The sequence below is a fragment of the Apium graveolens genome, chromosome 6, assembly GCF_009905375.1.
Source record: "Apium graveolens cultivar Ventura chromosome 6, ASM990537v1, whole genome shotgun sequence".
NCBI lineage: Eukaryota > Viridiplantae > Streptophyta > Magnoliopsida > Apiales > Apiaceae > Apium > Apium graveolens.
The window spans coordinates 206,748,752-206,776,702 of NC_133652.1; the positions used below are offsets into that span (position 1 = coordinate 206,748,752).

Here is a 27,951-nt window from a genome sequence, read left to right on the forward strand (position 1 = left end):
TATTCAGGTGTTACATTTTGAAATCTTGTTAAGGTTGTCTAAATTTCATCGATATCATGAAAATCATTTTTCCAAGGCTAATTGCCTTCCGAACAAAGAGGGGTATAATTGAGAACCGGTTATTGTAATATGAGACTGAAAGCTCAGTGCTATAATGGTGCAATCGGAGCATCGTGATGAGTAGGTTGTTTTAAAAAGGGAATACCATGTTTAGTTATTATCATAAGGATCTATAACATGGTTATAGAAGAACGATAATAGAGATATAACGTGATTAGTGAGGTACGCTTATGTGAAACACTATTGGGATAAGAACTAATGAATTCGGGAAAGACCAATCATGTATGAATTCGAGGAATTAGACTTTCAAAAAAAAGTGAACATAAGATTAGTAATAACTTATTGTTAGAAATACTCAGCGATAAAAATAGGATTTTGTATGAAATGTAATGATAATCTACGCAGCTTAAGGACCGTGACATAAGGCGTCCTAATAATGATCTAGAATAATTACGATAAGGTTCGGACTGAAAGGGAAAAAGAGTTTACTTATGAGAAAATTTTGGAATTTTTTTTTACACTAAAAACGAGATAGAGGCTATAGTCAAATTGATCAAAGGCTATGATTGAGAAATCTGTTATAATCAAGGAAAGGCCAATGTGGTGGCCGACACTTTAAGTAGGAAAAGATATATTGAGGATGACAAATCTCAGAATAACTGATGAGAAGGATCGCATGAAAAGAACCCTTTATTACTTAACAGGAAGACTTAGAGATGCCTAAAAACGTAAACGGATATTAGTCATGATAGAAGATGAAAAGGGATGTCATTGAGTAGGTAAGTAAGTATTCGACATGGTTGAAAATGAAAACGGAAAGGCGAGGATTAAAATTTTGGAGATTACGACTTATAGATGACCCAAATAGGAGTAAGAGTTAATTATAATAAATTTTGGAGGATTATCAAGAACCGAGTTAGCCGTCGTGCTATTTGAGGATTTTGAGTGATAGATTAAATAAGACCGCTTATTTTATTATGCAAACGATAGATGTCCACTCTACAAAATTGTTATGAACGCAGAAGAGATAATTGGTGATAGAGAGACCCCGTGATATCGCGCCACGCAAGGACACAAGATATTTCGCGAGAAGGGACGAACAGAGGCACGACTTAGAGTTCTCAAATCGACAAGTAGAATGGGAGGACTATCTGAGCCATTGAAGATACGTCTATCGGCTTACCTTTTATTTGGAACGATTAAGGGAATCGCCTATCGTTGACAGAAAATTCGTGTAGATGTACTTAGCACGCGAGCATATGAAAAATAGTCGTCGATATCCCTTATGAAGGACAACATGAAAGAATGAAGGATGTCATTATCAGAGCTGATAGAAGGCAAGAAAGATCGTACATGCCCTACAAAGACCACTGGTAGCAGGTACCAATAAACGCGAATACATCTAAGGTGCTAGCGAGAATAACAAGTACGACCCAGAAGGTATCGTAGTACTATAGATATTATACGGGGAATGACTAAAGAAGTCCGACCGATAACGGAAGTTGTGCGTTCCACGACTCTAAATGCGTATCAATCAATTGCGTATGAAATGGTGCTTCCTTCAAGATGGCAACAGGACGAGGATGTGCCTTACGTTACTACGGGAAGAAATGTTAAATCTGACACTAAGCGTGTAACATGAGATGAGCGTGTAAAAATATGACGAGAAATTCTTACATAAAATAATCGACAGAGATGATGCGCCAAAATGGGAAAACATTAAGGAACGAAACTCTAGCACTAGTAAGAGCGATGGAGGGGGAAACGAATAAGTTGAAGGATGATTCTAAACAAGATGCGCTAATCATCCATATTATAGATTTTAAGGGAAATGAAGCGACCAGTTGATGTTAATCGAATTATCGACAATAACGAGTTATCATGCGAGCATTGGAACGGCTACAAAGCTTTGTACGGAAGAAATAATCGTTCTCTCTTAGGTTGGGAAGAAATTGGTAAGCGGAGGATATCGGACCATAATTGAGTCAACAGACCAAAGAAATTCCTAGAACTTATCAGAACCCGGCTAGTGGCAGCCCAGGATGAACAATAGAGATATGCGGACCAAAACTATAAAGACAGAAAATACGAAGTAGTGGACCAAGTATTGTTGGAAGTACCTCCCGAGGAGGGAGTGATGTGATTCGAAAGGGAAAGAAATGTTGAACCCAAGATTTATTGGACCAATTGAAGAATTAAAGGACTAAGAAAGTTGACTTATAAATTAGCACCATCATCGAACGGTCACCAAGTTATAACGAGTACCACGAATCGAGGTTAGGAAATTTAACCCTCAAAACCAAACATATGATTGAAAATGAGGTAATAAACTCGTAGCCAGACTTAGCGTATGTCGAGTAACGTGCAGAGGTCATAAGACTACAAGGACGAGTACCCGGAAATATATTGGATGGATGAGTGGAAATTTTATGAAGAGATCAAATACTGCAAGGTCAACGTGATAACTCAAGGTTATCGTGCGAGAAGCACATCCCTACCTGTTTCTGAACTGATTCCGGGACGGAATCTTTTTAAGGGGGGAAGACTATAAAAACCCAAATTTTTGAAATCGGTAAAAGACTTTATGAATAGTACCCTTGCGGTTTAATAAAAAAATTTGCGACCACACCATATACGAGTTTTTAATTTAAGATTCCGAGTTGATATTATGATTATACGTACCAAATGAGTGCATGTAAACGCTATTAGTTTTCGAAGAAAACGAACTTTGAAAAATGACCATAATTACGAATAATCGAGGATTACGAGGATCACAATATAATTATGAATTTAAAACCCTACGGATTTATATCCAAGGACGATAATTCAAAACATGAGGAATAAATATGAAAGGATTTACGTCGTGAACCGTTTGCGAGGAAGTATTATGAAAACTTTTAAGCGACCGAGCGACGCGTAAACGATTAAATAAACGTAACGCACTAACTAACCATGATAGGAAAGTAACCATGGTTACTTTATCAAATAGTGATCTAAGGTGTAGGATGATCAACCAAGGCTACCAAATAGTGAGCTAGAGAGCTAAACAAATGGCTTAGCTTCTAATCTACCAAAGGCTAGCTAATTTTGTCTAAGATTTGCCAACATAAATCAAATCCTAGGATATAAACTAGAGAATAAAAATTAATACAAGATACCACTTGCATTATTTCCAAGAAGCAACCAAGAAGCAAGCATAAAAACTCTCCTTCTCTCCCCAAAACCTCCTATTCGGCCCTTCTTCTTAAAACCAAGAAACCAAAATCAAAACTTCAAGCTCTAGCCATGGATAAATTCTCCCATAAATTCTCAAGCTTCCTATCAACCAAACTAAGGTAAGATAAATCTTTGAGCTCCTTTTATCAAGATTTGATGGGTGAAATAAAATCAAGAAAGTTGAGAATGAATAGTGTGAATAGTAACACTTCTTTGGTTTCTTGATTTCAATGGTGGTTTTAGGTTCCAAAAACTATACTAAGCACTCCCAAGACTTCACCATCATCAAATACACATCTCAAGCTCTCAAGAAAGGTAAAAATATTTTACCCAACTTTATTTAAGTTTCAATTTCAAGATCCTTTTAGTACGTAGTTGTAAACCTAGTTTTAGTGGTGGTATTGTTGAAATCTTGATGTTTGGCTAAGTAGATTTAAGGTTGATTGTTGTTGCCCCAAGAACATGATGTTCTTGAAAGGAGTTAGTGTGTTGATGATGATATATTTATTGGTGGTGGTAGTATAAAGATCTAAGGCGTAAACGAAACTCCGATCGTAAACGTAATCTCGTTAAAACGAACAAAACGTAACTTTAAGTTTCTGTAGAAAGTCTCGAAGATGTAAAATATAGTTTGAAAAATAACCCTTGATTATGATAGAAAATGTTACAAGGATCTTTTAGGCGCTTGAATCGTTTGATTCTGATTTACGGATCAAACGTTATGGTCGTTTTACTAAAAGTGATTTACGCGGAAAAAACTGCTATGAATTACGAACTTTGAAAATATAAAGGATCGAATTAAAAATATTCATAAATCACGAATATTTTAAAGAGAGTAATAAATTGAGGTTCCTAACTACCATAAATATTTTAAGTGAAAATAATTATTTTTCAATTTTATAAAAATATCGGAGCCGAGACCGCATGATTAGAAACCGTAGAATCCATAAGCGGAGCCGACGACGAAAATGAAAATGGAATTAAGATACTTTGAAAAAGGAAGTGACCATAATGTGAATAAGGACTTAAAGAAATAATAAGGGTAATATAAGTTGAGAGGGTGCATAATGATTAGCGCATGAGTGCGGGTAGCCGTAAATTAGAACGGGACCTAACAAAGCGACTTGTGTTATGATTATAGATTTCTGAGCGGAACCTTGAGCATCCTCCACCTCAAGATACCCAGGCAAGTTTACGAAACCAATTCCATTTACTGTTGTGTTGTGCAAGGATCGTTTTATTATCATTGCATAAGTACCATGTTTGTCATGATACGTAGTTATTGAATTTTTGCATGATATAGCGATGTTGTACGATAAGTATATATCGTGAAATGTTTAACTTCGCTATAAGCGTGACGTATATAATAAGACTGAGAGTCGGTCGGAATTTCAAGATAAAAACCCGGGAATCATTCCGGTGATATTATAGGACGATTACAAGTCCATAGTAATACATTTTAAAGGGACTTAACGTCCACTTACCAATATTAAAAACCACAAGCTTTTATTAAAACGATTTCCAAAGATCGTATTCCCTCAACTATACTTTACCATTTGGACAAGAAATATTTACTTACTATTCATTTATTAGGGAGAAGTATTCTCCATTAAATATTTACTTCAATCTCGGTTAAATATTAAAGTTATTAATGTATTAAACATAAATTAGTTGAGGAATATTATTTTATTCTTTTAAAAGTAAACTCCTTCGAGGTTTAATTATTTATCGATTAATATTTAATTATTTACTATTTATTAAAGGGTTTATTTATGATTTAAAAATCATAGAATCAGATTTAAATTACTTTCTGATTTTTGAAAATCATTCGAATAATTTCAGATCGCCGGAGAATATTATTCCGACTTATTTAATATTTCGAATATAGTTTCAAGGAGAAACTTTTTCCCCTTATTTAATTATCTGTTGACAACGGTCAACTCACATCCTTAGTACTTCCTCTGAAAATTTTGGAAGTACGTATATATATATACATTTATATCTTAGCAAGATAAATTGTTTCTATCAACAAGCAAAACGCTTGGGGAACTTCGATGTGGTTCGAGTTCTCAAGATATGATAGAATTCTTTTAAAAGGACAAGGGAGGGGTAAACTCTGGTACTATTTGTGCTAGATGGACTACTAAAGGTACCGCAGGCGAAGGTACTCTGTGTACTCAGGAACTTGTGAAGTATGTGTATACCCAAAAATGGGACACGTAGCCCGAATACGGCAAGGGTGATAACCGGGATACGAAGGTGTCGTCCTTCTACTAGTAGAAAATGTTACTTTTATCGTAGTACGACTGATCATCATATGCGGTGGCTCCAATGAATGTCCTATTCTTCCAATTGGAATTGTGATGCAATACCGTAACCCAAGCCTAGGTGCTGGGTTTACCATTAAGGTATTCGCAGGATTATAAAATTCCACTAAAGAATTGTTTTCATGAGAAGGTGTGTGTCACCATGGAAAACTATTTTTGAATAAAACGTAATTATCATATATGATGTTTTACGTGAGTTTATCATACAGTCATTTTCACACTGTACATTATTATGCTGGGCATTATAGCTCACTCTTGCTTTCTTTTAAATGACACAACACAACAGATAACCAGTATGCCGGTATGGGACTTAGTCGTTTGCAGTCATGCGGAGAATCCCTGGCAGCTTTGTCTCAGGTGTGCCAGAGTATCAGATAGGTATAGGATATCAGTCGTAATTATTGTAACTTCATGTAGAGGTTTTGAATAATTGTTTGAGATCCTGTAAAGTACATTTGAGTTTTAATAATAGATGATACTTGTTGTACATCGTTTCTAAGGCTATAACTTATGAGTGTGGGAGATTGGGGGTCAGTGATATGAAACTATTGGATTATCGAGTTAATGCAGGTTACACAAGATTGAAGGATTGCGTGACGACCCAGGTTCCTGACCCCGGATTTGGGGGCGTTACAATGCTTTAGGATTCCTGATAATACTGTAACTACTTCACACACAGACACTGACATTGTTAACATGCTTAATTCCATGGGCTATGCACTATCTACTTCTAAGTTAACTGAAATTAGAAGGTTGGGTTTTAGAAAAGAATGGAGTTATCTGTGTGATGTGGTAACCAAAGTGTTTTCTGGTAAGATTAGCAATTTTGACTCTATCAATATATCCATGCTTAATATGCTTAATATGCTAGTTACTGATAAGTACTTTAATTTCAGTGACTTGGTTTTGTTTGAGTTAGGCTTAAATTAACAAAACTTAATAAGAGAGGTAAAAGTGTCTACTATGCTAGATTCTTTATGATGCTTGCTAACCATCTTATTGAGAATATTGCAATTGAGAACCCAACCAACAAGCTGAATTGTTGGGTTCAAGAAAGAAGAATAATTGCAGATCTTAATAGAGAAAATCATCACAAGGAGGTACCCATATACTATTTTTCAGTAATGGAGGGACCTCAGGTAAGTGAGGTAATTTCTAATGTTTCTACTCTTTCAACCTCACACATTTCCTTGCCTTCTAGTGTAGCTATGGCATCTGTGCCAATGACCAAACAGATGCCTACCCAAGCTGCCGAAACAAAAATTCCAAAATCCAAAGCTAAGAAAGCCCCCTCTGATTTCTTTCAAAAGAAATCAGTTGTAAAATCTACTAAACCTAAAGAGGGGAGTGTGAAGGAGGGTAAGAAAGGTGAGGGACAGGGTGAAAATCAAAGAAGCCCTAAGAATAAGTTTGGAGAGGTGAGTGTTTCCCAGCCGAGCCACACTGTAGTTTCTCAACAAACTGCAGTGATTAAAAAGGATTTAAGCTCAATACTGGTTGCATCCTCCCAAAAGGATGTGACTATTGAACAAAGCTCTCAGCCAAGAGCACATGCCAAGAGGGTAAGGGACACAAGCTCACCCCAAACCTATATCAGAAAGAAGAAACCAAAAACCCTTGGGGATGCACAGGGCACACACTTAGTGCAAACTGGTGCTAAAGACCCAGTCACTGCATCTTCTCAAAGTCAGGTTGATGTGGCTCCAATAAATGTGGAATCACAGCCAAAATCTCTCATAATTGAAGCATCTAATACACCAAATTCTCCCACACACTAACTGGATGTTGACATGATTAATACATTACTTATAAATTCTCCATCTTTATCTTTCTTGGAGAAGCTAAAAATCCAAGTAAGTGAGCATCATTTTTTAGATGATTCGTTGGCTCATTTACCATTCCTTTCTGAGACTATTGAGACATCTGTGCCAAAATTTTCATCAATCTGCACAGAGTCTACAATAGTCTCCACTCCAAACTCTTTCATTTTATACTATCCCGATGGATATTCATCATCCGTCGAGTAGTGATTGTATCCCGACGGATAAGCCTCCCAGCAGTCATCCGTCGGATAGCCATACTACTAACCCGATGGATATTCATCATCCGTTGGGTGTCTCTGCACAACTTCAAATTTCTTCAATTCTTACAAGTGCAGATTACTAAGTAGTAGTGCAATCACTTTTAGGACTGAGGGAAGGAAGTGATTTGAGTGAGAGTCTGGGTTGCTTCCAGGAAAAAGGAGAGAAAAAGAGTGAACAAATGCAGTCAATTTCTTCAGGACTGGCAAAAGTGAGTGAGAGGAGTCTCACCTTAGATGGTGAAGGTGAGGGTGTGAGTGTGGGGAGTCAAGGGGAGCCCTTAATGCAAAAAGAGAGAGAAATTGAGAGAAATGCAGGTACAGGAGGAATAAGGGTGGATATCATTACTAGTGAGTCAATGAATGCCAATGATGCAGAATTGAGAGACTATCTCAGCATAATCAAGTTGTTATAAGTTCCATCTCTTTGGATGCTGAGGCATTTACTTATCCTATTCCAGCATATCAAATTTTGGCTAGACAGGGAAATGAACATGCAGAAAGAATAATGAACTTGGTGCACACCACCCAATCAATGCAAAGAGCTAAGGATGTCATCACAGCTATGCCACCTAGAGTTGATGATGATGTTGACTATGGGACTGGGGAATCTGCTGATTTCTTTGGTGATGCAAGTGAAGAGGGGTCACTGGACATAGGGGAGAAGTAGGCCCTAGTTCCAGACCTGGTATGCCATCTTGGGATTTTTCAAAGCAATGTGATGAACACTATTTCAAGACCACCCTCATTCAACTTATAAGTCAGACACACTCTGCTCTTCAATCCACAACAAATGCCAGCACCAAGAAGCTCCTACAAGCACACCTTGCTTCTCTTCAATTACAACAAATCCAAGGTTTTCAACACACTCAGGATATCACTTCTATCAGAGGAGAAATTGATCAAATGAAAAAGGACATTTCTGAAAGGTTGGATTCTAAACTTCCAGAAGCTCCAATGCTTGATATTAAAAGACAACTCAGGAAGAATTCTGATCTTGCCACAAAGATAGATTCCTTGGATACCATAATGAATGCAATGGAAGCTTCTTTAACAGCTATACATCTACATCAAGCTCAACAAACACAACTGCTACAACAACTAGTGGCTGCACAATCTTCATCCTCCACTCTACTTGATGATAACAAAAAAGGGGAGAAAAGCTCAAGTAAGGGGGAGGGGGATAAAGGCTCAAGTAAGGGGGAGCTACAGCTAAACATACAAGTCAGCAAAATGATTGTGCCAACAATTGCTTTCACAAAGCCACCAGTGTTGGATAATATTGATCTAATCCAAATAGCAGCTAAAAAGCTTGAGTCAAAGTCAAATCCTAAGATGCTTGATGTTACAGCTATAGAGAAGGAACTAAGAGAAAAATGGAGAAAGATAGATGCAGATATTCAATAAAAGTTTGGGCCAATTCAGAAACCAGACAAAGTCTTCAGTCATCACTCTCAAGTAATGAAAATCTCTGTGAATGACATAAGTATGAACTATCTGGAAAAGGGTCAAACTTCCTGCAAAAAATCTCCAAAAGCAAATTTCATCATAAAGCCTCAAAGAAACTACTCCAAGTTCTCAGACAAAAATCCTATGGATACTGTGTATGAGATACCTAGGCCAGATGAGAAGAAGCTGTTGGTTAGGTCAATTGCGTTTTACAAGGATCCAGCAGATTCAGCACTTAAAAAGAGAATTGCAAAGATCTACAGAAATGATAAAGAGATATGTGTGGTGGCTGGACACCCTCAATTTGTAGAAGCCAAAAAGGAAGAGAAAGAGAGAATAAGGCAAGAAAAGAAGCAAGCTGCCTTAGATGCTAAGAAGCTCAAACAAAAGAAGGAGCAAGCTGTTATCTTAGCCAAACTTCAAGCTGTAAAGACTACAACTGAGATCTCTGCACAACCATCTGTGATTGCTAAATCTCAAAATCAGAAAGTGTAAGATGAACCTCAAAAGACAGAAACCAAGTTACAAGCAAAGAATCAAGAGAAAATTGGACTTCCGTGATGAGGAAAAGGAAGACTCTATTCCTAAGAAGCCTACAACTACAACTCAAACATCAAAACCCTATGTGGTATTTGAAGAACTCAAAGTGGTGGATCCAACAAGGAATATTCATAGTGAGCCCATAATTCCTAAGGATGAGCCAGTAGACTGGGATAGTTTGCCAATTCCTGAACTAAACTTTCCAATCTTCAACAAGCCAAAGAAGACAAAGACTAGAGCAATCAAAAAAGTGAAGCCTGTGACTCTTAGATCCAAGACACCAATCAAAGCCAAATCTACAGTCAACAAGGGAGACATGTTGTACATCTGTGACATCAAGGAGTTTTCTGACATAAACCTTTACTTAGATGAATTGGAAGAAGTTAGAGGAATTGATGCTCACAGACATCTCCCTGAAAGGATGGTATTCAAATACAAGGGAGGAAGAGAGATCATATGGCCACTTCACAAGATTCTTCTAGAAAACCAATATGTGCTAATAAAGGTCTACTCTTCATTCAAAAAGAATTTTGGTTACAATGTGACTGCAAGAAGACTAGTTCTAAAGAAGATTGAGGAGCTGAGGAGTACTAGAGTCAAAGATGCACTTCTAAAAACTCTATATATTCCCTTTACAGGAAAGAGAGTGCATCTGTGGCCCTATTGGCTGATGGAATTCAGGGATGAAAAATGAGTTAAAAGATTCTTCATATTGGAGGATCAATTGAGTATCTCTAGCAATGAGACTCTTTTGGAAATGTAGGAAATGCTAAATCTCTCAGAAGTCGATGAACTTGAATTCCACAGACAACTCCAGAATCAAATTGAAGAAAACAACAGAAGGCTTGGAAAGAAATCCAGACAATCAAGGAAATAGATCTATCTGCTCAGGCTAGAGGAACACCTTGATAATTATTGTGAGCAATCTCTTTGTGTACTTTGCATTGTTCAATTTTCAGTAAGTTGTAGCACTTATCAGTTTTATCTACTATTTTTCAATCTGTATTTTTAGGATGTTTTGTTATCATCAAGTTTCTCTTAATTTATGGCTACAATTCCAATAGCATAAATTGGGGGAGATTGTTAGGAATATGTTGTGTACTTGATGATAAGCTAAAAAACATCTTAGTAGATTTAACTTAGTGAATTTTGTAGCACCCGATGGATGATCAATTATAGTCCCGACGGATGACCCAATATAGTCACGACGGATGACTAATTGATATCCATCGGGTGAGTAGCTTATGTAAGAATAAGTATAGCAGCACATTTCTGCAAACAACTTTGTGTAGATTCTGCAGTAGCATATGAGTCATGTTGACTACTAGTAGATATGCAGAATAGGTTGATTTATTGTAAATATAAAATGTCTTGTAATTCTGCATAAGTGAAATGGAGTCAAGTGTCGAATAGCTACCCGGCGAATGATCAACAATGCTACCCGACGGATGAGCAACAAAGCTACCCGACGGATGTTAAGAAAGTACCCGACGGATAATCAATTCAAATATCTGTTGATAGTGACAACACAGTCACATGCGTTGGGTGTTTGCAAAAGAAATGTGGCAGTCTGTTTAGCAGGAAAATGAGAACAAAGAAGCACTACCATTTCCATGTTATTATGAAAATATTCAAAGTTGCTGGAATATAGTAGTGAAGTAGCATGGACTTAAACTTGATAGGTTTTGTTTTATTATCATGTCTTATTACCATGTAAACTTGGTGATATATAAACCAAATGTTGCTGTTGCTAGTAGAACAAACTAAGCAAACACATTTTAGAAGAGAAATAGAAAAAGCTGTAATTGCTAAGAATTTCTCTGTAGTTTGTTTGTTCACTTGTAAAAAGCAGCTCTGAGCTATTCAAGCTTCACAGGGTTCTCTCGATATATATATATATATATATATATATATATATATTTATATATATATCTGGTGGATACATTCAAATCCACCAGAAAATTTTAAAGACTTGTGTTTTTATTACTTGTGTTTTGATTTATATAATTCTTTCATTCCGCACTTTGCAAATCAAACACTTACATATATTGAGTTATAATAGTTTCAAAAATCTCAAAAAGGAGCCAGAATTACATTCAACCCCCCTTCTGTAATTCTTGTTGTATTGTTAGGGAATAACAAACTTGAAAAAGGTATATTAATTTCCATTTAAAATAATAATATATTTAATTATTTTAGTACTAACTTGTTTTCTAATTTTTTTTGGTAGATATAAGTAAATTGAATATTCATGGTGGACAAACTTCTCCCGCAACTACTAATTCAGTAATGTCCTGTTTCACCATCTTATTCTATTTTTCTGTTTTGTTGAGTGCAGAGTTTATACCTACTGCTACAGTCTGCAATTTTCTGCAGTCCCCTACTTGTATTTACTTAATTCTGCAGTCTTTTAGTTTTATGTTATTTCTAAGAATTTTGTTAAACTTGCAATTTTCAATTATGCACTGTTTTTATTCGGTACCTTATTTTTATTAATTATGGAGTTTTTTTAATACAAATGTCTACATATTATGGTTGTGTTAGTTCTGATTTATGCATATTGTAAAACTTGTCAGGTGTTCTACTTTGCTGAATGAATTGTGGAAGCTAAGTTTTTGTTGGTCTATTGTTAAAGTGCAAATGGCTTGGTTGCTGATCTGCATCTACTATACTGCTGCTCTGTTCAGTGTTCAGTGCTGCTAAGTTTTGGGACTTATGTATTTATTTTGGGTTATCATGTATTTAGTGTAGTCCAATCTGCTACTTTTATAAATTATAATTCATATGAATGTCTGATACTATATTAGAGACATGGAATTTATATTGGCAACAAGTTGCAAAGTAACAGTGTGATTCGTTCTTTAGATTTTGCAAGTGAAGGTGTTTGATTTTGCTACTTCTCGTTTTTTAGGTTGTCTAAATGTTTGGAAAGTAGACTTACCAACTTATTGTGACTAAATGATAATCCATTTCTCATTTTCTTGGAAAGCTTGACAATTAATTAATATTTATTGGTTTCATACTATTTTCAATTTTTTTTTAATTTTTTTCTAATTCGGTTTTCTGTTTTAACCGAAATAATTATTTCGGTTCGGTAAATAATCGAAATTAATTCGGTTCTTAATTCAATAATAGATTTTGCCTCATTCAGTTATCGCTTCGGTTATTACCGAATACTCATCCTATTGGTAACCACTTCTTTGGACGAGTCTCTATATCCTACCTTGTACCAAACATATTGCTTATATGATTCAATGTCTTGGGTACTATTTCTTGGAGTAGTTGTCTTTTATTATACCAACCTGTGACACCCTCCAAACCCGGGTCAGAAGTTTGGGGTCCACAACACATACACAATATATAAACCTGTATATGAAATATTCTTTGCAATGACCCTGCTTTACATAACCACGGATCGCAACAGGTTAAAGTATGAAAACAAACCACAACCTTAACTTTTATTACAACGTACTAAATCCCAACTAATTTAACTTACAACTGATAATGAAATCATTCTTACTATCTTACTACCGAATAAGCTTCTGCTAGCTCGATCCAACTCAATCTGGAATCCTAGCTCGTACATTAAATTGGAAGACCTCGCTATCAACCGTATCCTTTTTAACTGTAGAATACATAAAAAGATTCACAAGAGTGAGCTAACTAGCTCAGCAAGTCACAATAACAATAACTGAGGTTAATTAATGATCAAAGGAGATGATTCAGAGGAATCAAGTTTCTTGTTAAATAATCATTAGAATTGGATATTCATTCTAAATTTTAAAACCAAGGTTAGGCTGCTGATCAGTCACGCACTAACCCCGAGCAAGGCACACAGCTCTACTCTATATACTGGATCCAAGGCACACATTGGCCTATAATTGACCACGAATCTGGTCTGACCACGAATCTGGTCTGACCACGAATCTGGTCCACATTTAGAAAACTATCCAATTCTAAAACAATTAAGTGTAATAAACAATATAATTCAATAAGCAAGATCATAATCAACAGTGATAAATCATTTGTATAAAAGTGTAATGCAATTCATGAGTATCACAAGGGTATATCAAGGTATGTATAAGAAATGGTTTTCAGCCTGTAAGAGGATCAAGTATTAGACGAATAATGATTTTGCAAGGTTTAGTTCTTTGATGTGATAAAGAATGGTTGGGGTATAAAAGTTTATGTGTTTTCAAACAATTTTGTTCTAGTGTTTGGTGTTTGGTAGTTATACATTTGGGGATTAGTATCATATTTGTGTGGTTTGGTATCCGAAAATCAATAAAGGATGGTTTACAAAGAATAAGGCTTACGGCTCAAAGTTCAAATGAGGTGATCTGGTTTCAAGGCTATATGATTCAAAGTACTCATAATATAAAACAAAATTATTCTGAATGCTTAACAATATGTCACAAGAGAATTTAGAAATATTTGCACTGTATCTCGAGAAAGGTTTAGAAGTACTTGCCATACAGGGCTTTACAACTATTACTGATCGACTCTGAGCCAACTCTGCCGCTCAGGCTTTATTGTCTATCCACTAAATCACCCTGGATTCGACCTCAACACTTAAGTCCTTTGATTGGAACCTTACTGAGCTTTTCGACTGACCACCAAACTATTTTTCGTCCAATGTAAATTCTCGGGCCTTCCGACTAGAACCTACAGAGTCAAAATACCATAATTTAGACTTCCGATTATGCTTGACATATCCTCACTAACAATCTACCCGTGCGTTAACAAAATCTGACTCGTAACACATATATTATTGTATTACAGGCATTAATTAGGGTTCACGTTCTCGAAAATCGGTTCGGTGTTCGTTTCCAGAAAATATGCATATTTGTCCTTTTACGAAATTAGGGTTACTGAGTTTTAGACAGAACATTTACCACAACATACAATCAAGTTCATATAAAGTATAAGTATATATATATTCACTCAACGTCCCGATAATTACTGGATACGCTCCCGCATTTCCATAGTTGATTTCCCGGAAATCGGGCAGCGTCTCCTTTGTTTATCGGACTACCCGTCGAAACATCAATCGATGTCAAATCCCAAACACCACAATCGCAACAATTATCCAATCACATTTCAATTCCACAAATCCCAACCACTGATTTAAACCAACTAATTATTATTATTCGCGTTTTTACATTTAATTCTTTTAAAATATTAAGACTCAAATAACGATCATCACGGTCCACCGTCAGCTCACGAATGTTCATCGCTGACAGTAGCGAAATTCGCGGGTACCCGATCAATTTCGGGTTTCCTACACGGATTCCACCGATAAATTATTATAATTCTCGCACGGAAATTATTTTTATTTCACAAAAATCACTCGCATAATTCCTACTGAGATAAGATAAATAAATAAATGAAATCCCAAATCAGAGAAACACAATACGCGTACAATCACGCTCGCAGAACACAACACATCAACAACCCGGAAAATATAGGGGTAACTGGAAATGAATAATGAAGCCATCAGCACACACACAAAACACACTGCACGCACTCACACACCCAAACACACACACACTTAAACACACACACACACACACTTCACATATATACACACAGATAGATACATATATACGTATAATTCCGAAAACAGGGACAGAAATTGAAAAGACCGCCGGACACAACCGGCTGAACTCACCGGAAATTCAAGGCAAAGTAACAGGGGAGCAGAAGGAGGAATAAACGTGAAGGGAAAAGAGAAAAAAAAATAAAAGAGATTAAGGGATGAAGGGAGAGATGTGAGATCAGGAGAGGAGAGACAGACAAGATAATAGAAAGATTCCCGAAAAATCGAGGGAGGCCGGAGAGATTATCCTGTGTATATAATTTGTTGTCCTCCTAATTTCCAACCACGTGTCCAGTTAAAAGGACACGTGTCCCTCTTTTATGACCGCACACCTGGATTCCGTCCCAAATTCGACTTTAACGATATGGTTAACGAGTAAAAAAATGAATTGAAAGTTTTCAAAATAATAAAATAAAATTCTCGGGATAATTAAAACTAATAAAATAAAATTTTCTTAATTTTTTTAAAGCATTTTTGAAACGCAACTCGTACCCGCATTTCGCGATTAACGAACTGAGCTGCACTTAAATCAAATTCAGAAAATCACGAAAATAGTCTTAAAATGTTACAAATATCCCGAAATTTATAAAAACATAACTTTCGTAATTTTAAAATAATTTCCGAAATACAATTTATACCCTCTTTTATTAATTAAACGAATCAACGCGCGGGTAAAATTAATCCCAAAAAATCCCAAAATAATTTTAGAATTCTCGGAATATTCCAAACTTCAATAAATATGAGTTTCATAATTTTTGAAGAATCCTGGAATTAAATACGGATTTTACCAATAAAGGAAATCAGAAAATCATACAGGGCTAAATAATTGATGAAATATTGATTACTAAATTTTCTAAAAACCTAAAAATAATTATTAAAATTATAAAATCATAAAACTAATTTTAGAGACAATCCAAATATTTATGGATTTAAAACTGTAATAAAATCACCTTTAAAAATAAAAAAGAACACTATAACTCAATATTTAACTATACATTCCAATCCTTTACAGCAATAAATCACAGACAACTAGTATATATCAACACACTGCTGCCCAAACCAAGACACATGTTTTATTTAATTATTCAATAATTACACATTTAAATAATATTAAAAATATACGAGTCGTTACATCCTTCCCCCCTTAAAAAGATTATATCCTCAGAATCTGACCTAACTAAACAAGTGAGAATAATTGTCAAGCATATCTAACTCTAACTTCCAGGTAGACTCTTCTACTGGAGGATTTTAAACGTATTCACTATAGATATACACTCATTTCCAAGGACTCGCCTTTAACGATCAAAAATTTGGATCGATCACCATATGCAAAACAAACTTGGACAAGAGCCCATTGGCTCCTAATCAATCACTTAATTTGAATCTGATACTTATCGCCTTAACATTGACACGCAGAACACATTATATGTACATACTGCTATAACGGTAATATCAACTCATGAACAACTTTATCTATATTTATCAATACCTCGAATGGTCTACTAAATTTAGGACTTAACTTGTCCTTTCTATTTAGACTTATCCAATCTCTTTCAAGACGAAACTTTTACCAACACTACTGGTCCTATTTCTATATTCATACACTCCCTCGATACAAATCTATCTTCTTTCTTTGTCTACTCCGAGCTGCTTCAATCAATATCACTACGCCCTTTGGTGTACTGAAATAATTTAGAATTTGACAACTTCCTTTCTCCCATTTTATCTCAATAAAGTGGGGACCTACACTTGCGTCCACATAAGGCTTGGTAAAGTAGCATTCTAAAGCTGACATTGATGATAAATGGTCATCCCAGTTTTCCTTAAAACTCAACCTCTCCACATATCTTATTTTTCCTCAATCGCTTCCTCACTTTGACCCTTCGTTTAAGGATAATAGGCAGTGCTCAATTTCAACTTGACACTTATTTATTGATTAATTAGTCCTTTTATTAATTACGAATAAGTAATTAAGGTCTCGGATGTTATCAATTAAACGTATTTATTGGATTATGCTAGGATTAATTAATACAATATTTATATGATATTTTTTAGCCCGTATCACAAATTTAAATAAAATATTAAATATAAAAGATAATAATTATTTAAATAAAACCATATTTCGTGATCAAATCAATCTATTTTCACGTGGATTGATTTGTCTTAATTTACATATTTATCGATTTGTTTAAAAAATTGAGAAATTCAAATTAATTCGGATCACAAATACCCCTATATATTTATGGGTGCTATGATTTTTGTATACTATAAAATTAAAATAAATAATATATAAGGAAGAGATATTTTAAAATTGTAATATATGCAATCTATACTATATTATTATAGCCGAAAGATTAAAAGTTTTGATCTAAGGTGAACCATAGAAAAGATCCTAACTGTCCAATTTTAGATGAATCATAGAAATGATCTTAACCATTCAATTTTAATAAAATCTAATTTTAAAAAGAATAAATATCATACATACAACTCTAACCCCCGATATTCCTCCTTTTAACTCCTCATGGATAATATTATGTTATATTTAAAATATATTATATATTTTCTATTTTAAAAATATTACTTATCCTATAATTTTTATTTAATATATCTTTAAAATTTATGACTATTAATATATAAATATGATTGTACAATAACGTACAACTCTAACCCCTAATATATTTATACTATACTATATTATTATAGCTGAAAGATTAAATTTTTTGGTCAAAGGAGAACTATAGAACAAATCATAACCGTCCAATTTTATTATGTGAAATATTAAAAGTTTTAGTCCAAGGTGAACCATAGAAAAGATTCTAAACTGTCCAATTTTGGATGAATCGTATAAACGATCTTAACAATTCAAATTTAATAAAATATAATTTTAAAAAGAATATGTATCATACATAACTCTAACCCCCGATAGTCCTCCTTTTATATAACTGCTCATGGATAATATTATGTTATATTAGAAATATAATTTATATTTTCTATTCAAAGAATATTACTTATCCTATAATTTTTATTTAATATATCATTAAAATTTATGAATATTAATATATAAATATCATTGTACAATAACATACAACTATAATCCCCGATAGTCCTCATTTTTTACAACTACTCACATATAATATTATACTACCTTAAAACCCGTGCGATGCACTGATCACATAGATTTTTTTAATATTATATATTTTAAAAAATATATATATATTTTGAATTTAATTTTTAATTTTGTTCATTTAAAACTTTAAATGATATAATTTCATGATAATTATATTAGTAGACGTTTATGTTCAAAATATTTTAGAACATTCAAACTTATTTAAAGTGATAACATTGTTAGGGGGAATATTATTATAAAGAAGTAATTATTTTATTGAGGGTAAAAATATAATTTCTCCATTATGTTGGGACCTTAAAAAAATATTATTTTAACATGGTGATTACTTAATCGATTAACTATAACTCTATAAAAAATATTTGAAAAAGACAATAATACTGATTGAACAATATAATTTTATTGATAATTTTATATGTATTTTTTTAAAAAAATAATATTTATGTTTTAATTAAAATTTGATTTTTTAGTTCACATCAATAGGATACGAATTTTACTTAGTCTAATATAAATTTGATTTATCTCAGATTAGTGGTTTACATTATTTTATTTTAGCCCGATGCCCAATACACATATCAAATCAAACTAATTATTTTTAGTTTAATTTTAATTTTTTTAAAGTTTGGATCAATAAGATAATTTTGTTTTAGACTGAATAATTAGTATATATGATTTTATTTTTGTTGTTCGAATTGTATTTTTATATTAGTTTTGTGTTAGTCTGAATTAATTGTATAATGTAATTCTTTTATCCCGGATAAATAACATATATTATTTTGTTTATCCAAATTCATTAGTATAATTTTTTTAGGAGCATTGATAGTATTGTTATTTTATCTTAACACGAGTCACATGATATATCAACTCAATTTTAATAATTATATTTAGTTTGCTTAAATTTAATTTAGCCCGAAGTAAGAAATTAAAATAATATAGAATTTGATATGAATTAAAATATGAATTGTTAGAATAAGTTGAATTTAATATAAATTATAATGATATGAATTTCGATATAAAATAGAATTGAAATTGGAAAAGTAATAGAGGAAGTTGACTTCAATATCAATTAGAATTAGAATTGATCGACCCAATAATTAGAATTGAAATTATTAAATAAGGGCAATTAAGTAATTTTTGCAAAGTACCGACCGACCGACCTAATACCAAAATTTTAATGTTTCGTCTATTATAATATAGTATAGATAGATAGTATAGATTATATTAACATAAATTTCCAACATTATAAAATTTTATAGTAAATATCAATAAAATATAATATAAAAAATAAAGAGTTTGATGACCCTGAGGATGACCTTAGTTAATTTACCTAAACTTTTAACAAAATATAATACAACATCAAAGCTATTTTTGTAAATCTCCTATGTGCATTATTATTACAAAATTGTCACTCAGTTTTTATATTAAGGTGCTCTCAACTCCACAAGACATCTTTTAATTTTTTCATCGGTAAAACTCCCAAACTGAAATCTTTACATGTGTGTGTATGTATATGTAATAAATAGCCTGTGTATATGTTTGTAAATTTCAATTAACAAGTATGTAACATACACATACATGGCAGTTGAATAATTTACACTATTATTGTTTCAATTGTTGTTAATATGATGCTTATTAGTTGTCTTGTTTATTACATTGCAATCAGGACAGTGAACGTTAGATTACATGGCCAATACTGAGATAATTCCTGATACGAACCCGACCCAGAACCCGAAACTAGGATATGAGAGTGTGAAGAAGAAACGTAAGAGGAAGAGAGGGAAGAAAAAGGATGAGAAATTGTGTTCCGGGGAGGTGAATGAAAAGGGAGAAAGTGGGGGTGAGGAAAAAGAATTCGTGAGAACGAAAGAGGTTGAGCACGATAATGAGGTTGAACAAGGGGATGAGGTTGAAGAGGAGAAGAAGATTAAGAAGAAGGTGAAAAGTGGGAGTGGGATTATGAGTAGTGTGACGTTTGAGTCGATGAGTTTGTCCGAACCTACCATGAAAGCGATTCAAGATATGGGTTTTCATTACACTACTGAGGTATTAAACAATAATACCTTTTTTCTTATGTTTTGTAATACACTTTTGGTTTTAACTGTTTGTGAAAATGATGAATTTGATAGTAAAGTTTTCACCTTTTTGTTACTTAGTTGTAATATGTAATCAGTAAGTTACCCATTGTGCTGATTTGTATAAGATTTACGCACCTTTTTATCTAATATAAAAAATATTTTTAGGGTAATGCCTATATAGACGGATTATGACAAGCATGTATTAAATTTCAAGATTACTTGATTGCCACCGCCTTATAGGTTTTGTGATACTCGTATATTGTTGTTACAAGTAATAGTTCGGGTTTCCTGAATTTCAGTAACCGATATTCTATAAGACTGAAGAAAGATCTATTTTCTAACTGATGAATATTGTTAATTTTTCCCTAATATAGGGAACCAGGATCTTGAGATTGGAACTATAAAGTTTAGCTATTTAGACAGAGACAACTGTTTGATAATAATATTTGTTTTGCTGATAACATCTGTGGCTATTGAGTAATTGAGTGTTTATACTGTCCTTCATCCAGCAAGCAGTACTTCTGATTTAATAGTACATAAAACATTTATAAAGCAATTACTTTCTTGTGTATGGACCTGCCTTTCTCAAGTAAAACTATATGCAATTGCAGATTCAAGCTAGATCTTTGCCACTTCTTATTAAAGGCGTAGATGTTCTTGGTGCTGCGAGGACAGGTTCCGGGAAGACACTTGCCTTTTTAGTACCAGCAGTTGAGTTGCTTTATCAGCTTCATTTTGCTCCTCGGAATGGAACGGGTGTTATCATCATTTGCCCAACAAGGGAACTTGCCATACAGGTATAGTCCTCAACTCTCATCAAAGTAAATTTAAAATTGTTGTTAACTACACTTTTAAGTTGGAGATCCTTGTAACGATTTTCCTGAGAGTTTTAAATCCAAAACTTGGTTGCAGACCTCCAAATCCAAATCTTTTCTCTAACTTTACTTTGAAAGTATCGAAAAAAAAAAAAAAAAAAAAAAAAAAAAAAAAAAAAAAAAAGCAAACTTACTTTTAAGGATCATCACTACATGTTGTTTATGGTTTTTCAATAAATTACTATCTCTATTGAATATCATTTAATTACTAGGCGAAATTGTTCTTTACTAAATCCATCAATTATTGTTTATGACATCTGTTTGAAGCATTACCAGACTCTTCTGTGTTTCTCTCGCCGAGAAACATTCAGTTTGAGCGAGTATTTTTAAAAACTTTATAAGCACCAAGTTAGAGGACATGTACCAAAATTTGGACAGCAGAAAGCCTACTTTAAATTCTGGTATATCCAAATTCTTTGTTTTTTATAACATATGATTTGTACCATGACTTTGGAATTCCCTCAAGTTGCTGAGCAGCAAGCATAGTTTGCTTTTCCGTAAACCATAAATTCTATTGTATTGGTCACAGTTTCGTACTCATCCTAATGCTTCTTCTTACACATGTAATTTTTACTTTAATTGAGCCAAAGTTTGTCCACCTTATTATCATATACTTCTCTTTGATTTCTATAAAGAACTAATTGCATTCACACTTTAAATGAACACGAGAAAGACTTTCTAGATATAGTAAACTTCAGGAACTCTATAGACAGATTAGAATTGAATCAGCTAGTCTCCTAATTTTTCTGATTTTCAGATTTTACTAAAGACAGTATCAGCACCAAGATATCCTTTTTTCTGTGAGTTGAATCTGGATGGAATGATTCCAACAAAATGAGATGCGCCTGGTCCAAAGAAAGCTATTAATAATTATTTGAAAGTGAATCAAAATTGATTTAATGGATTTTGAGATACATCCAGTTATCTGGTGAATCAGATGTGAGTTTTGAGTGTGATATGTGAGTGTAGTGGCTTAAAAAAAAATTGTACAAAATATTAGCACCAAAAATTGTTTGGTTACTGAGTATATAAACAGAGAATCATAGATAGATTTGCACAAATTTGTAGAGGAAGAGCAGAGCTTAGAGAAAAAAGCATTTGGAAAGAGAGACTTGGTACCAAATTTGAGTTACAAAAATATAACATTACATTCTCTATACTGATACTTCTATATAAATAGGAGCAAGTAAAATCTAGTTGACTTCACACGTACTTAACCTGACTAACGAGGTGTGTGTTAAAATATGAATGGTCCGCGTTTATTGAATAATATTGCAGAATTGTTCAGAAAATTTTGAAATGAACCATTCAGATTCTTCCTTTCCTTTCAAATTAAGGTATATAAGTCATTTCTTTTAGCTTAAAAAGATACGGTAACCAAACAATCTAAATGAATGAACGATTATCTATAAGCCAATCGAGTTTTATTCCTAACAGAAAAAATCATTTATATCATTCAAGATTTATTTCTTCTGGTATGGCATAAACAATTCCTTGTAATATAGATATTCATCGTCTTTCTAGAAATATGGAGGATAGATTATGCTTCTACATTGTGTTATGTTATACAATTTATATTCCAAATTTAGCACAATACTAGAAATGTTAATTAATTTCACTCATGTGATGTTTTATTTATCTACTGGCTTTTGACTACTGATATTTCAAGTTTTGGCTGACATTATCAACTAACTCATCTAATTAAACTAATGTTTAAAAATTGCAGACACATGCAGTTGCAAAGGAACTTCTAAAGTATCATTCTCAGACTCATGGGTTGGTCATTGGTGGTTCAGCAAGGAAGACCGAGGCAGAGCGACTAGCTAAAGGAGTTAATTTATTGGTAGCAACCCCTGGGCGACTTCTTGATCATCTTCAAAACACCAAGGGGTTTATATACAATCGTCTAAAGGTATCCCTGGCTATCATTTTTACCACACTAAACTTTCATATAAGCAAATCTTGATGGATTATATGCCTCTCTTGTGCTACCAAGTTCATCAAGACCAATATACGCTCATTTCAACTCAATGTAATTAGGACAACATGGCAGAAACGTTGGTGAGAAAATATGGAGGGATTTCTAATTTTAGTTTCTCCTAGATATTCTGTTAGCTTTAAGAACAACTAAGAGGATGATGAGAATGCGATTATATAGATGTGTAGATTGAGTCATTATGCATTTGCAGACTAAGTGGTCTATGTCTGAAACATGTAACAATACATTTTTTTTACTTAATAATTTGATAGTTTGTTTGGTGTACATTTCCCCCTCTTATGTTGGAATTACATCTTCATTTGTTCTCTCCTCTGGCTGTGGATATTGTTATTAATTGAACCTGTTCTACTATATGGTCATCATGCTATAGAAATGTATATTGAAATGGTAGATTGGTGATATTTTAATCATGTCAGCTGGTATAGCACTTGCGCTATTTCCTAAAAAAATACCTGTCTGAAAGTCACATGAGTAGATAAACTCTGTCATATACTGAAATTGAGAAAATATAATTAATATAACTATGATCTTGGGATTTGAGAGTTAGATTAGCACTTCAATTTCGAGTTTCGATATAAGTAAAAGTGTCTATAACCTAGTGACTTTCCCATTCTGTTGAATGCTGTGAATCGGTAGCTAAGAAAACTGTAATGCCCTGTACTGCAGCATTTATATTCATATTTTGCCACTTCAAAAGCTTTAGAAGCATCACCTGCACTTGATTCAATTAATTCTCAAGCATGTCTCCTTCAACATTGCTATTTTTTATTTATGGCTATTCATATATTACAGATTAGCCTATTTTATGAGTCGTATTTTGGATGTTGCAGTGTTTGACAATTGATGAAGCTGACAGAATTTTGGAAGCAAACTTTGAAGAAGAAATGAAGCAAATAATTAAAATTTTACCCAAGGTCTTAGTTCCTGGCATCCTTGTAATTTATACAAAAATCTGATATTATATTTCATGTTACAATTATTTTGATGTTTCACCGACAGAATGTTATTTGCCTTGTTGTGTTTCACTCTAGCAATTTCGGTAAACTTGTCGTAGTATTTAAAGAAAGTGCTCAACTAACGTTACTTGTCCTTTAGTCTCTAAGATTATCTGTTACTTAAATTGCAGGAGAGGCAAGCAGCTCTTTTCTCTGCTACCCAGACTGAGAAGGTATTGGATATATAAATCCCGCAGAGTCTTTTATACTCTACCTAGGTCCTTGCTATATTGCACTTTTTTTGGTAGTTGATATATATTTGGTAGGGGAGGGGGGCTCTTCTAGCACTAGCTAGGAGTGCTTTGCCACCACTCGGGCACTGCACAGTCCTTAATTCTTGTATTGTATTGCACATAGCCACTTTTACTGTAATATGTGTTGGATTTAAATTTCAAATGCATTCTTTTGAATATCACAGTATCACACGCACAACCCAAATTTTGTTATCACGATGTCTTCTTTTTGTCTTTTCCAGGTTGCCGATCTTGCATGCTTATCCTTGAAAGATCCTGTCTACGTTGGTGTAGACGATGAAAGGAATTGGGTAAACAAATTATCTTACTCAACACATGATTATTAAATAAACTGTTGTTTGGTCATGAATGACAAGTAATGATCTTTAGGTCACTAACGAAGGACTGGAGCAAGGCTATTGTGTTGTGCCATGTGCCAAGAGATTTATCGTACTCTATTCATTCCTAAAGCGACATCAATCCCAGAAAGTGATGGTTTTCTTTTCTTCAGTCGACTCTGTTAAATTTCATTCAGAACTGCTGAAGTACATTCACGTGGATTGCTTCGACATTCATGGACAGCAAAAGCAGCAGAAACGAACTACTACTTTCTTTGACTTCTGTAAAGCAGAGAAAGGAATGTTGTTGTGTACCAATGTTGCTGCTCGTGGTCTTGATATTCCCTCTGTGGTATGTGATTCTTTAATATTTCTGCTTATGGAGTTTGAATTCGACAGGTTGTATGAATTTAGAAGTAATACTAAGTAGAGTTAATAGTTTTATTTTGAAATTGAGATACTAGTTCATTACAAATTTACTATGCGTATAGAACTACACTCTAGTCTTGTATATATGGATAGCAATATTTCTTGAGTAATTGTTTTAAGTGCTGTATTTCATGGTGCTCCATTATCATCGTGAGATGAGGATTTACCCTTCTAGTGCGTCTCTCTCTGACTATAGGAACAGAACCACTATGTTACTAAATGCTAATTTGTGTTTTACATTGATTGTAGGACTGGATTATTCAGTACGATCCGCCAGATGATCGTAAGGTGTTGATCAATTTTTTATTAATTGTTGTACACTTGTACTTGTTGCTTTAGTTTTCATGTTATAAATGAAAATATGGATATTATCATTGCATCTTGTTAAACATCTAATTTTCACCTTGCTAAACATGCTTTTGATACCTAATTCAGGAATATGTGCATAGAGTTGGTCGAACAGCTCGTGGTGAAGGTTCAAAAGGAAATGCCCTGCTTTTCCTGACACCAGAAGAGTTGCAGTTCCTCAGCCATCTTAAGGTCTTGCATAGATTCATGGGTTAGCAATACATTAATAGAGGACATACAATAATGATCCAACACTAACAAACACAAATGTTACTAGTTCTGATAATAGAGTCTTGCTATTTTCATCGACATTTTTTGTTTATCTTGTATTATTAGGTTTCTAGGCGGGGCCCATGACAATTTCTTTTTTCAAGTACTATAATATTATTTGCAACAGTTAAGATCATTCAAGCTAGTACAAATCGTCCAAACGCATTGTTTCTTGGTTTGTTTGAATATAAATTTGATGTGGGTTATTATATAAAAGATGACTGGTTTTGATTACAGAAGTTCATAACACAACGATGAACTAAATAGCCATCATAAAAGTGTATGCTAAACAGCTATGTTCTTCTAAAAAGCTTTTGAACTCAAATGCTGTTTACTAAATTGTTTAAATAAAATTTGTAAATATCCATATTATTTGAATATCACATTGAATTTTCAGGCAGCTAAGGTGCCTGTAAAAGAGTATGAATTTCCTGAAAAGAAGCTGGCTAATGTGCAATCTCATCTGGTAACTTCCATGTGTATATAAATATTATTTTCCTTGTAATTGTGTACACCTCGGTGCCTTGTACAATTAACTTCTTTTTATATGTGCAGGAAAAGTTGGTGTCTAACAATTATTATCTGAACAAGTCTGCTAAAGAAGCATATAGATCTTATGTATTAGCATACAATTCACATTCTAGCAAGGACATCTTTAATGTTCACCGCCTTGATCTGCAGGTGACTCTTAGGACTTACTGATGCAGTCTCATTTTCAGCAGTTCATCTACATGTTAGGGATGTGAAAATAGGATCAGGGAGTCTCCAAATTCATCATTTGCTTGGATAATACTCCCCCCGTCCTGAATTTATTGGCGGTGTACAAATTTTAAAAGTCAAACTCATTTAAGTTTGACTGCAAATTATATATTATTTATTAATAACTTTATAAATTTAAAAAATTTATTTAATAGTAAATCAACTATATTTTTTTCATAATTTTTATGTCTAATAATAATTAATAATTATTGGTCAAAGTTAGCTTAGTTTGACTTTAAAATTTTATATAACGCCAGTTATTATAGGACAGAGGGAGTACTTATTACTATGTGCATAGGTTTATCCTTCAATTTGGTCTGGTACTATTGGAAGTACATATGATTTTTGATTATTAACTGCACAAAGCCATTGGTGCATTTCGATTCATCCACCAAAATTACAAACTAGGGATACACATAAATTATTTGTGCCAGTCAGGATGGCAATTTTGCTGCAGTACATAACTAGAATACATAACAAATAGTTATATAATCTGTCAGTCTTTGTTGCGAGATAAGTTGATCTTTATGTCTATTCTGTTTTCGGTTTGTTCAGTATCTCATTTCTATTGCATAAATTTTGTGAATGATTTTTTTGAATACTCACACAAGCCAATGACCAATTAATAAATTCTGTGCAGGGGGTGGCAGCTTCATTTTGCTTTAATAACCCTCCGAAGGTCTGTATTAACATAGACAGTGGTGCATCCAAATTCAGGAATACAAAACGAAAAGATGGACGAAGTCGAAATGGATTCAGCAGTAGCAATCCATATGGGAACAGAAGTTCAGGCCATTGATGACCAGTCCGGGAAGATGGACAGTGACACAGGTATGACACCAGAAATGATCCAATAGCAGCTAGCTCGGAGCTGTGTTCCAATTTTGCGTTGAGCTTTTCTTTTTATTAATTTTTATCTAATTTATTTATAATTATACAGGCTAGTATTCATGCTGTAAAATGTATGTCAAACACTCGGTACAAAAAACGACGATGACAATGTTAATTGTTCCCTGTTATGTAATATGGATTGAGAGAGCTTCTCTTGTGCAATATTGGTTGACCAGTTTCGTTTGCTGGGTACACTACATGACTATGTTACTAAGTTGATAGTACACAAGTGTTTACATAAATTTATATTTTATAGGACTATATAAATGAAACATACAAACCACAATATTATAATGTCATAAGGCTATAATCTATTATTGTGGTTAGAAATTGAACCTTGTGCA

At 33.6% G+C, this 27,951-nt stretch overlaps 1 protein-coding gene across 2 annotated transcripts; it reads left to right on the top strand.

Annotated features, from left to right (window-relative positions):
* Positions 1-19,767: 19,767 nt before the first annotated feature.
* Positions 19,768-27,804, top strand: LOC141666938 (DEAD-box ATP-dependent RNA helicase 27-like). 2 transcript variants are annotated; one of them, XM_074473193.1, is made up of 14 exons: positions 19,768-19,862; positions 20,059-20,438; positions 21,082-21,267; positions 23,072-23,257; positions 24,175-24,258; positions 24,471-24,512; positions 24,815-24,883; positions 24,963-25,262; positions 25,589-25,627; positions 25,775-25,879; positions 26,355-26,423; positions 26,513-26,638; positions 27,357-27,547; positions 27,657-27,804. In XM_074473193.1, the coding sequence occupies exons 2-13, from the start codon at positions 20,079-20,081 to the stop codon at positions 27,513-27,515; spliced, it is 1,725 nt and encodes a 574-aa protein (XP_074329294.1). In that variant the 5' UTR covers positions 19,768-19,862; positions 20,059-20,078; the 3' UTR covers positions 27,516-27,547; positions 27,657-27,804. The 2 variants fall into 2 exon arrangements, with proteins under 2 accessions (XP_074329294.1, XP_074329295.1); XM_074473194.1 differs by having other exon boundaries at positions 19,844-19,862; positions 20,064-20,438.
* The last annotated feature ends 147 nt before the right edge of the window (positions 27,805-27,951 follow it).

Bases quoted from the DNA above. Each gene is read 5' to 3' on its own strand.
- LOC141666938 (XM_074473193.1), top strand. From the start codon at position 20,079: ATGGCCAATACTGAGATAATTCCTGATACGAACCCGACCCAGAACCCG. The intron at 23,258-24,174 runs GTATCCCTGGCT...TGGATGTTGCAG, and splicing joins TTATATACAATCGTCTAAAG to TGTTTGACAATTGATGAAGC. The intron at 25,263-25,588 runs GTATGTGATTCT...CATTGATTGTAG, and splicing joins GTCTTGATATTCCCTCTGTG to GACTGGATTATTCAGTACGA.